Raw genomic sequence first — 12,455 nt, forward strand, 5'->3', positions numbered from 1 at the left:
TTTGTTGTTTGTTTATTTGTTATTTTATTGTTTTTCATTTCAAAATTACATACATCGTATTTATTGATAAGCATAACATATACGTACAGTTTTCTTTAGTACTTAACAAAAAAAGACATATATATATATATATATATATATAATTTATATATATATATATATATATAATTTTTTTTTTTTTTAATAAAAAGTAAAACAAAACTGCCGTAAAAAATCCCTTTTAAACTATATTATAATTGTGTTGTCATAAAAGAAAATGTCAAGTATTTCGTCTATTTATCTAATATCGCATGATGTTAAATAGCAATTGTTGGGGCTAGGGCAGGATACGCATTGTATGTATTGGCGAAGGGTACAAAACCGTTTGGTGTTTGGAAGAATAATGGATATGTGCCGGGCATGGCAGGGAATATGGCTCTTGGGTATAGCGGGACAGATGGCTGAGCAGCTTGCGGCGGAGCAGCACGATGTTCGGGCGGTACATCGATCTCTTCGACAGCATCCCGGAAATCGCCCGGTCGTGGCATAGCTAGAGCAGGCTGCAAATGGCTGAAGATCACGCTGAAGCTGACAATTGCAAGCGGGATTATCTGAAATGTTGTTGATAAAAGTATGATTTGCAGGGTGTTGGTGTTGGTGCAGATGATGTTGTTGATTGATTGGGGATTTGGGAATTAAAGCAATCGGATTATGAGTTGATGATGTTTGAAGTATAGGTGATTGTTCAAGATTATCAACGTTGCCATTTTTATTATGACGTTTTAAACTTACGAATTTAAACATAATTGTTTTTTATTTGTTTTTTGTTTTTTTTGTTTTATTTGGTTTACTTTTGTTTTCTTCTTATTTGGTTATTTGGTGAACAATGTTGAATAAGTTTTTTTTTTTTTTTTAAATATTTTTTATTATTTTTAAATTTTATTCTTTGCGGGCTATGAATAGTTTTTTAGTTGTTGTTTTTTTTTTATTTTTTTTTTTTTTTGATTTTGGTCGGCAGATGAATTTTAAAACGTTTTCAGAGATAAAGTCAACTTCAGGTGCTGTGAAATGCGAACGATTGTGAATTGAAATAGAATTTCAAGTAGCTGTGGATTTTTATAATTTTTTTCATTTAAAGGTTATTTGTCACAATGTTGTGAATGTAAAAACAAAAACAATAATAATAACATAATAAACCCGCACCAGAAATATAAAAAGTTCTCAGAATCGAGCGCGTACGATTGCATTAAATGTAATTATTATATAGGCTTGTGCATACGGGCAGATACACAGACACGCACACATGTACGTATGAACGTACGCACGCCATTCCAAGCTTATTTGAATTCATGCGAATGAAGAGAAATTAAGTGAAAATATATATTAAGGCTTTAAGCGTTGGGGCGAATTTTGTACACCCACAACTTTATTAAAATATATTCATGTATATCGCAAAATTGTTTCTTACTATTAATAGGCGTGTTAGCGAGTCAATCGCGATCAATTTTTACAATGCAATTTTTTTCCTATTACATATGCTAGGAGCACATGTGCCAATTATAAATTATCCAGCCGTCGGCGCGTTAAAATCATCCGTTTGTTAGGTCAATTTTACGCCTTCCTTTTTTCCCTATCAATTTTTACGTCTTCAAATAATAGGTGGGAGATGGATGAATATACGAACGAGTGAACGGATAGACGGATATGGCCAAATTGGTTGATGGGGCAACTATCGTGTTGGCCGCATATGAGAATTTCGCTGCACTTGCTTTGGAAAGTGTTACGGCAATTTTTGGTCGTTGTCGCGAACAACATCTTGCTATTGGGTTATTGGGAACTTAAACGAGATTTTACGAGCACCGATTATGTGGAATGCAGGGGACCGTCAAACGAGGTACTTACGGTAGAAAACATGAAAAAAATCCAGGAAATTATTTTCAATAAGCGAAAACAAAAGTTGCAGAAGAAGAAGAAGAAGAAGAGGAAGAAGAAATAGCTTACTTACGGACGATATCAAGGCATACTATTTTCACTGTTTTGGATAAAAATTCGAGCATGATAAGCAGGTTTTTCAAAACTATATCACATTTACTCACAGTATAGCAAGACGGTTGTTGACGGTAAACGAGTTGCTGGCTACAATCACAAAATTGCAAAAAATCGAGGTTCGGGGTGCTACCTCATCCGCTATATCCCACACAGCCGAATATATAAGACAGGCGACTACCAAGTCTATGCTCGCGAGTGCAAATTTGGTCATAGCTACAATGAGTGCTTAGTCGCTAAAGGCAGAACATTTGCCGCTTGGGCAAGTACCCATCAGGCTGCGGTCACTACATATCTCCTTCTCTTTTACCGCTTTCTTTTTCACTACCACTATGTTACACGTATAGGAGAGATATCCCGAGTGTTTGGTCGTATGAAAATTAAAAAAGAAAAGAAAAACCGAATTGCCAAAGGGAAAAAAATCGCTTTATAAAAACGGCAACGAAATGTTAGCAGAGCTCTCGATTGATTGCATCACATCGGTAGAGCACTACGGTGACGAATAGAATTGAATTTTACAACAACAAAAAGAAGCCTTTGCATCTTATGAATTTATAATCTTTGTTCGACGATCAAATAGATGGAAAAGTGGCTGTGATTAGAAATTAATTTAGACTTTCTAGAATCTCCTATGCATACTTTTACGCACGACAGTCTCGAAGTTAAGAAAGCTGTGGAGAAAATTGTGAATATTTAATATATTATTAGTACGCGTATGGAGTCACAAAACGCTTATTTGTCGAAGTTCCGTATAATTTATTTTTATAGAATTCAAAATTTTTCGTTTTAAGGAGACGTTTGATAGGAAGAACACCAATTCGCATTATGTTATGGCATAAGTTTGCATCCATCTGCTGCTGAGACTTTGTTTAAAGTGTGACCCGAAATTCGGATCGTTTTCCCCGAAGGACTTGCTATAGATCCACATTTAATTATACAAATCGATTCGGCATTACTTTCTCAATCGATCTAACGTTGTTTGTCTCTATGTTGTGCCTTATTATTGATTCTGATCTATGTTTTTTGTACTCTACCTATAGGTCTTAATTTTGAGATATTTCAATGAAATTTGATATTATATCGAGGTGTTTTGGCCTAAGGACGACTGCTATTCAAAATAGTTCGTATCGGACTAAGTTCTTGGTTACTTGCCATATAAAGATTTATTTGAAAAAGTCTTTATTTTAAATTGATGTGATAAATTCGGATCGTATTGAGCAATTTTTTGAACTAAATTTCGCTTACGTCAATTAACGTGCAGCGGTGTAATCTCTAAAGAAAAGGTCGTTCATAAAAGGTACACCTTTACAGGAGATGATTGTATATTTTCTAGGAAGCGAAGTGAAGCGACGTGACGTACGGTATTTAATAGTCGGCCGTTACCGACTATAATAAATTCGACTTGTTTCTATTTGATATATGCAGATTAAGCAGATTTTAATATGAAATATTTTTACCGTCAGTTATCCGAATATATTACATCATAAAAATCACACTGGATAAATTTTCGGGCTAAAGTAAGCGACGATAACTATCTTTAGTATATTTTGAACCGATTGCTTGTACACTTTTGAAATGATCCAGAGAACTACTGGGGCTATTTCCCTTTTCCCTTAAAGCAGTTCACTTTCCCCAATTTTCTGTTTAACGTTCAGTGTTTCGCCTATGTAATGAGCAGGAAGACAATATTAATGAATATTTCTCCTAGTATTCGGCGGAAGAATAAAACAATTATTATAATGACAACGAAATCAAAGCATTTAGATGTATGTGTATGCGGATATGATTGATAAAGATATTGATAAAGAAGACTGCATTATATGCATATTGTAAGGTGTAAGAAAGCGTACACATGCGAAGCTTAGAATATAAGAATAATAATAACAATCGTATGGATCATACGTATCAAAGAAGATGAGTTCTTAAACTGTCCTGCAATGCGTACTAACTGTCTGTAGAATAATAGTAAAAATAACATAACACAATGAAGGCGTTGAACATATTGTGCAGCGGTGCATGAGACCGATTCAATGGTAAAAAAAGATGCTTTCAATAATTATCGCCGGAATGTATTTCAGTTTAATATTTCAAATACGGTATACGTTGGTTCGCGTGCGTGCGAGAGGTGACAGCCCCTAGACGATTAAAACGTAAAAAAATATTGTGAAGTTTGTTAGCTCAGTCGAAAGTAACTGCGCTTTAACGACGAACCAAGGTTTCAAAAAAATTTGCTACAGTTTACAATGTCACAATGTCGGTCAAGCTTGTGACAATTTTCGTGGTATTAATGGAGGCTTTTTCAAATTTAGTGGCACAAAACGGCTCGTGTTATTCTTAGAAGCTTGGGCAAATCGCTTTCCGGTCGATCAGCTGTCGCTAAAGTGAATGAACTTTTTCAAAACTATAGATAAGACCGACACCGATTTCATTTTATGCAACTTTAATCAAAAAATAATTTTAAACTATGTAGCTCGTGATCGGGTCACAAATTCGTGAACCATTATTGCGACTCGAACCGTCTTTGAAGAGATTGAAAAGGGGCGGTGAAAAAAGATCGTGATCCAAGATGAATAAGTTTGCACCAACGGTGACAAAGCTCAGCTACGATGTCTTTCAGGATTGGAGGCAAATCGTGCTCCAGCTGAATTGCTCCAACTTAAATAAACGATTGTTTCCGTACTCTACAGCCAACAACTAATGGGATTAAAGCGCATAATTAAGGTAAAGCGTCCAGAATATTTCCGCAAGAAATGTGTCATTTTTCTCAAAACATCTTTAATGGTGTAAAGGTGAAGGTCTATGCTGATAGGAAAATGATTTTTACCAGAAATCTTGCGAAAATTTATCGATCAAAACTTTGTATAATGAAACTAGAAAAGTTAATGTGAAATATCCGATAAATATGTTTTGAGTTTTTCGTGAAAATCGTAATAAACTTATGTATTATATATGGTGGCGAGTGAAGTATGCAACACTTTTGTTTTACTGATGCTTTTGCTCGTTTCATTGGCCCGATGATAATTAATTTTACCTGGAATTTCTCGTTTATTTGTTTTGATGCGAGAAAAATTCCTCTTCTTCTTGCCTCTCTCCTGTATGAATAAGTCTTTCCTATCAGCTCTAGTCCTACATTAGAGATCATCTCCTCAATAATTAGTCAAATAAGAAACACAACAACAAAGAGACTAAGAGTTCGCTCTTGAATATATTTGTAGGTTAAAAATATTATTATTAATAAATGTTATTATTATTATTATTATTATCATTATTAATTTTTTACCCAGAAATATAAATTTTAAGTGTAAAGTCTTAAAGCATTAGTACCTAAGAGATCCTTTGCCTACTCGGCCGCTTAACCGTACAAAGTGTCGTAGCCAGAGCTGATCTGACTCCATCGTAAGCTTTGAAAACTTTTTCATAATAAGAACCGTTTCTAATACGAAAGTTATTTTTCATTCATTTTACGGAACTGGGCTTCCTACCTCCATCAAAAAATACAAGACATTTTAAAGATTATGGATATGGAAACATGGCTCTACAACATAGAAATCAATCTTTGGGGCTTAAGTCCTACGCAGATGATAAGTAGACGCAGTCGCTTATGGTCTATTCGATGTCTGCGCTGTGTACAAAAATTGCATATACAACAACAAGTTTAAGTCATTCTAGAACCGCAAGCCATCAATATTGCATGAAACTTTAACGTAAAAAAGTTATGCGTGTGCGTGTATGTGTGCGAGTGTTGTACAAACTTCTCACACACCTAATCTAATGACAACTTGGAAGGCATATGATAGATTAGGAACATAATCGAGAAATTCAATTAATGGATTCATTCAAAAATTGCTTATATAACAAAGATAAGCACGCAGCAGAATGCTGTGTAAGACATGATTTCATGATTGCTTCTCTTCAGGTTATCGTTACTTGTTAGCAAGCGATTGATTAGAGATAACTAACTGAAAGTTGCTCGTGGCATATGCAAAAGTATTATATTAATCGTCAAAGTGAAAGGGTTAGAGTGTCAGAAAAAAAAAGAAAAAAAAAAAAAAAACTATTTTTGTTGGTTTTGAAATCGATTAACGAGATAACGTTTGTAAAAATTATTTGGATCGGGCATAGAATGAAGAAACGTATTGTTTTAACATTTCGGTAACACTGTTGATATTGTTTGTTTACATATTATTTAATTTTATTACATATGCATAAACACACACACACACACACACACACAGGACAGACAAAGTTTGAAAGCAAAATCAATTTGTATGCGGAGTTCGTTGATGTGTGAATAATCTTAACAAATACTTAAGTTATTATGTACTTAACTGGCAATTGTTTATTCCTCACAATGCGGCCTTTTGTGCAATAAAACGATTAAGTGTCAACCGCATGGTTAATTTCCATGGTTTTTGCGTTATTTTCTTATGGTTAAAAAAAAAAAAAACATTGAAACAAAAAAAAAATAAATTCCTAAACATATTCTTTTTTTTTTTTATTTTTTTTTTATTGCATTTGAAAACATTAATTTTATTATTTAACTTTATATGTGCAATTCTACGCTTTTTGTGGGCTTTTAAGAAAGAAAAAAAAGTGTCAACTATAAATTATGGAAAAAAGCATTGGCAAAAAAAAAAAAAAAAAAATTAATAAGATCATGTTTGGAATTTAAATGTAAGTAAAAAAAAAAATTTTTGTGTTTTTTTCTTTGTTTGTTTTTTTCTTCTTTTTTTTTTTTTGGCTATAGTTTGATGATTGAGTTGGCCAAATCAACGTTTAAAAGTAGAATAAGAGAGAAAAAAAAAAAAAAAGTTTAGAAAATTTTTAAAAAATAGTTTTTGTATATAAGCAACAATTTTGTGGGTGAATCGTTATCAGTTTCGAAAGAACTTTTTAACAAACAACTAATAAAATATTAACTGGAAAAAAAAAAAATAAAATAAATAAATAAAAATATATACAAAATGTTTAAAATTGTAAGTGTTAAATAAAAATAATATATAAATGAAAAGTAAGAAAGAGACGAAAAGATATATGTGAAAGAAAGGATTAAATTATTTAATCAATTTCCAGTTTATTCTGGAGCTAAGAAAAAAATTGCGATTTCGATTGAGCGCTACATTCGGTATCAAAATCAAAAGTAGCTTTATGAGATATATGGTCGCCTTAAGACTACAATCAGTGTAAATAGCAAAAATTATTTATCTAATAGTTTTCTTTATCACTTTATCAATAGAATCCTTCGCGACATTTTGTGTGTTGTGTACACCAAATCCTTTTACTATATATACATATAGTATATTTGGAAAATTTCTCAAGTCCAACCTGTTAAGTATCTGCTACCGATATTGTTTCACTCAGTGTCTTTATAATAACTCTAACTAGCTATATAGTATTTATGAATATATTTATTAGATTTTCTACGAGAGAATGGGTAAAGGACTTTATAAAAAAGTTTATGTTACCAGAACGCTCGGCATGGAATTGCTTTCCCTATTTTTTGATGTACTCTTCCTCCGACTTACGTTATGGGCCGCTAAGTTACAAACAAGCTCCGCCAAGGTTTCTATATCTGATATTATTGACGGTAGTATTTCGAATTTTACTTGGCATCCTTTGTCGCCGCCTTAAGCTCTAATGGAGCTGAGTTTTATAGATCTATTAATTGGCCTTTTTTTTTTTTTTTTTTGAACAGAAATGCCTGGAAATGTATGTTTTCAGCTTAACTATATAAATCTTTTCATATCGTGCTTGATATATTTTGATCTTTGTAATCAATATGATCGAATGGCCAAACTCTAGTCTATAGATTTCCAACTTCTGCTTTCCATGTATAAAAAAAACTTTTGTTTTTTGTCTCATGATCCGAAAGAATTATATTTGATTATAACACATTCCTCAAATCCTTCTTCCGAAGCAGGATTTATCGCAACAATTTGTTGGCGTTATATATATGTTATCTAAATTTTGTTCAATTAACAGATTGGATTGCAATTTCATGAATTTTGTAAAATGATTTATTAAGATCTGATAGCAGATGTTGCCGGGATCTTAATAAATAGGAAATATTAAGCAAAAGTCATCGAATTGTCATTAATTTATGAAATTAACATTTATTATGCTATCTGAGCTATCTGGGTATGGGAATAAGAAATCAAAAAAAAAAATTTTACTATTCCGTTTCTAATAACGAATGGTACGCACCAGAGGTCGTTTAATCTAAATATAGACGCGGCTCGGATTATATCGATCAATCGGTCAGTTTTTGAAAGCTGAATATATTGAGAAAGATTTATATTCGCTGATGAAATAAGAAAATGGGCGCCGAAAATTTGGCCAAAGCAATAACATTGAATATAAAAGTAAAAAAAATAAAAATAAAAATAGTTTTCTTAATAACATAATCAGCGATCCATAGCAAGTATTCACCTACAAGATCAGTCAAACGACTGAAAGAGGTTCATATGTATTCATAACGAAGCGAATCGTCGCTATTGCCTACGCATTTCTTATATTTTTTATATATCTCTCGTATAAATTACTACCATTATTTATATTGTATGATTATACTCTATACCACTTGTGTTGTACCAGGGTGTATTAAGTTAGTGCGGACGTTTGTAACACACAAAAGGGCTTAAGATAGATCCACCTTTTATTATACTCATCGATTCAGAATCGTAAGCTGAATTGATCTTACCTTGTCTGTCCGTCTGATGTCCGCCCATGTATATTTGCGTTCAAATTGCAGGTCGCACATTTGAGATATTTTGATGAAATTTGGTACAGGGATGTGTTTTGATTCAAGAACGAACGCTATTGAAAATGGTTCGGATCGGTTCACTTTTTCAACTACTTCCTCTATAACGCCCTATTCTGAAAAGTCGTTATATATGGAAGAAAAAAAACTGCAATTTTCAAAATTTCACGGCTAAGTAGTACTATTACGGCATTTTGAATTCGTATGAAAACTTTGGATCGCCTGGGGCAATTTTTGAATCCCCTCTCATTTAATGAAATCTAAAGTTCATAGGTCAAGAGGGCATAATTTTCAATGCTTCATGATGAAAATTATGTCAGAATAGTAATTTAACTTAAAAAAAATGCACTGTCTCCTATTTGGATCATCTCGGTCTATTTTCTGAATATTATCCTAATAAGAATTTTTATGAAAATTGATCATTTCTAGCACGGAAAAGTCTAACTTTTGATATCTGGTAGTAATTGAAAAGTAATAATTTCATAGTAAAATAAGAATTGTGTTAGACAATGTGATGTAGGGTATTGAATGGTCGGCTTTGTTTATGTATAAAATAGTTGTAAAAAGTCTTTGTGTTTAGAATAAAAAAAAAAAAAAAAAAAAAAATCTAAAATTGTTTAAAAAATCTCTTTTTATTGTTGTTTAGTTGTTGGTTTGCTTGTTCGCTGTATTAGCCTGCGCTATGGCTAAACCAGCTGTAGTAGCTGCTCCGTTGATCGCTTCACCGTACACAGCAGCCTATACAGCTGCTTATACAGCTCCAGTTGTTGCTGCCGCTCCTTATACAGCCGCCTATACAGCCCCTGTAGCCGCCGCTGCTTATACTTACCCTTATGCTGCAGCTTACTCGGCCTATACAGCTTATCCATACTTCCGTTAAGTTTGCTAAAAAACGCAGTTGCAAGGATCTGACCGGACTGAACAACAGGCTTAGCGAACAAGATTTATTATTTCGAAAAAAATAATGAAATAATTGTATATAAGTGTGTTAAAGTTTTGTTATTTTTTATTCGTTAATCGAACTTTTTCGTTTTTCTTTTCTTCTGTTCTGTTCTGTTCTGCTTTATTTTTTTGTTTTGTTTTTTTTGTTTTTTGTTTTTTGTAAAATTTAAGTGAACGTAAAGCAGGGATTTTTTCAATAAAGCAAATTTTTAAAAGAAAAATAATAAATGCATTAATTTTTATTATAGCGTGTATAGGTCTCTATACATCCGAGAATATTTAATTATTACAATACAATACAATACGTCAAAGTGTATTAGAAAGAAAGAAGGCCTGGCGATTACAAAGATTGCATATCCATCGAGCAATTGAATGGTTATGTTAAAGGTCGTTTCACAATTCATCGCAGAAGAATTGCCCGGGGAGAGCAAAGTACAAACTGTGTAAAGTTCGTAAAACACAATTAAATGCGAAGGGTGTACCTTTCATACGTTATCCTGATCCATTGATAAAGGATCCATTGTTCAAGTTTACATTGCTAAAGGCAAAATTATTGAGTCTGGCAACTTGTGCATGATCACTGGCGGCCGTAAGTTGGGACGCGTCGTAAAAGACATCCTGCCTCATTTGATTTGATAGTTTACATTAAGGATTCACAAGGACATATTTTCGTTACCCGTTCGTCTAATATTTGCATCACAATGGCAAAAGTACACATTCGTATATTAGTTGAACAAAGGATTTGGGCGTTAAATTGAGTGTTGCTGAAGAACGTGATAAGGTTTTGGCTGCTAAAGTGATTCAATAAAATGATCATTTTTTTTTTTATTAAAAATATATCGGTTTATTGCATATTTTAAATATGGAATGAGACGCATTACGATATATTTTAAAGCAACTTGAAAGGAAGGCGCATAAGTTTTGGTTTGACTTTTAACAATTCTACCAAGCCTTTACGTAAGTAAAAGTTGTGGGGGGCGCAACAAAAGACATAGACACCAATTACTGGAGCCTATCTTAAGTTTTTTTATTTAACATATAGTAGAAATTCTTGGCCCGATAGCATGATGGTGTAGAATTTAGTGATCAGAAGAGCAGGTGATATATTAAATTTTGTAAATTCGAACGAGTCGTTAATATGTTTAGCATGTTTGTGTGTATCTATCTATTTCTTAATTCATCCCAATGAAATTATTATTATTTTTTGTATTAAGGAGATTAAGATGAATAAGTCTGAGGTAAGTCCTGTAAAATGAGTAGTTAATGCTCCTCTTAGGTAATGTGAAAAATTCCATAAAATATACTAAGTAAAGGTAAAGTATTCCCATCACATGAACTTCCAATTTTTAATTAGGAAAAATATTTTTATAGGCGTATAAAACGTTTTCAGTGCAATTTATTGAAGCACTTGACGGGGAGACAGAGTTTAGAAAATTGATAAAGTTTGATATACGTTTGTGATGACGAAACGAAGACAAGTTATTATACATTTGCTATATTATTGTTACGGTTTTTTCACGTGTATACGTGCACACAAGTGAAGGCCGTAGCGTGCATACATTTAAAAGCACAGAAGGGCATTTGCTCTTGCCTTACATAGAATTGATATCAAGGACCTTTAATACTAAGATTTTTCCCGAGACAAACAAACAATGAATGAATGAATGAGGAAAGAGTAACGCAGCCAAACATAAGAGATAGCGTTACTTGTATTGCTGTAAAGACGTCACACACAACCGCACTGTATAAAGTCACTCTAATGCTTCTAGTTCACTGTTCTTACACCAGTTCCTGTTTGATATAATTTATTCCCTTGAGTTCTCTGCTGCTCTTTTAACAATGAAGACAATTCACTTTTTTGTGCTTTTCAAAAGTTTATAAAAATATATATATAAATATATATATATAATAATAGATACAATAATACATACATCTACCTGAAAAGCAAACTTTCGTAGTGTTCTAGAAAATAAACGAATTAAAATAAACGAATGAACTTAGGTGTTAGATTAAGAATGACTAATGGGGCAAGGTAGCGTTATCTCGGTCGAGGGGAGGCACGAGAAAGGAATCGGAACTGGCAGTCCGAGCGGGAGCGAGAAATGCTGCGAAAAGACGCAGCTCTTTGCGTTCCCCATACTCTTGTTTCTAATCTATGCCGATACACTCGCTCTCCTCCTCCGGTAGGTCAAGTCTGTTAGGTCAATTCTGAAGGATGTTATATAACTTCCAAGTTGTTACGATTATCCTTACTTTTGTTTTTGAAATTCTGAGACTGATTACCATTTCAATAGCTTCGAACTGCTCCAAGATCCTATCCTATCCTCTATTTTCTGCGCTCGCGTCTCTGCTTTCCTTCCACTCTTCATAAACTTCTTCAATTATGTTGTAGTGACTTTTTGCAGATGAAATGTATTTATGTAAGTAGATAATAGGTCTATGGCTTTATGCTATGCTTACTAAATGAATAAATTAAAAGAAAAAAAAAGTCAAAATATTATAGTCAGGCTGGGCCAACTATTAATTACCCTATACCACATGGTCTAACATAAATTCTTATTTTTGCCATAGAACACAAAAGTCATACTTTGCTTTTACAAGAACATATTATTATGCGATTGTATATTAAAAACTAAAGCTCTTTGCAAATGAAGCCTTGCGTTCCCTTAGCATGGATGTGTCCAAGAGGTCGAAAAATTGAGGTACTTTTTATATAATTTTTATGTCA

At 33.0% G+C, this 12,455-nt stretch overlaps 2 protein-coding genes and 1 pseudogene across 2 annotated transcripts; 2 read left to right on the forward strand and 1 right to left on the reverse strand.

Moving 5' to 3' along the window:
• Nucleotides 1–167: 167 nt before the first annotated feature.
• On the reverse strand, nt 168–830 carry LOC119631918. Its single transcript, XM_038024496.1, has 2 exons — nt 772–830; nt 168–590 (listed from the first exon to the last, which is right to left on the reverse strand). Exons 1-2 carry the CDS (start codon nt 781–783, stop codon nt 297–299), a joined length of 306 nt encoding a protein of 101 aa, XP_037880424.1. The 5' UTR covers nt 784–830; the 3' UTR covers nt 168–296.
• Nucleotides 831–6,969: 6,139 nt separating this feature from the next.
• Nucleotides 6,970–9,757, forward strand: LOC119631920 (cuticle protein 19.8-like). Its single transcript, XM_038024497.1, has 2 exons — nt 6,970–7,001; nt 9,432–9,757. The coding sequence occupies exons 1-2, from the start codon at nt 6,990–6,992 to the stop codon at nt 9,663–9,665; spliced, it is 246 nt and encodes an 81-aa protein (XP_037880425.1). The 5' UTR covers nt 6,970–6,989; the 3' UTR covers nt 9,666–9,757.
• A 329-nt stretch (nt 9,758–10,086) lies between these two features.
• On the forward strand, nt 10,087–10,535 carry LOC119632467 (annotated as a pseudogene).
• Nucleotides 10,536–12,455: the final 1,920 nt, after the last annotated feature.

Source organism: Glossina fuscipes, unplaced genomic scaffold, assembly GCF_014805625.2.
Source record: "Glossina fuscipes isolate IAEA_lab_2018 unplaced genomic scaffold, Yale_Gfus_2 1, whole genome shotgun sequence".
Classification (NCBI taxonomy): domain Eukaryota; kingdom Metazoa; phylum Arthropoda; class Insecta; order Diptera; family Glossinidae; genus Glossina; species Glossina fuscipes.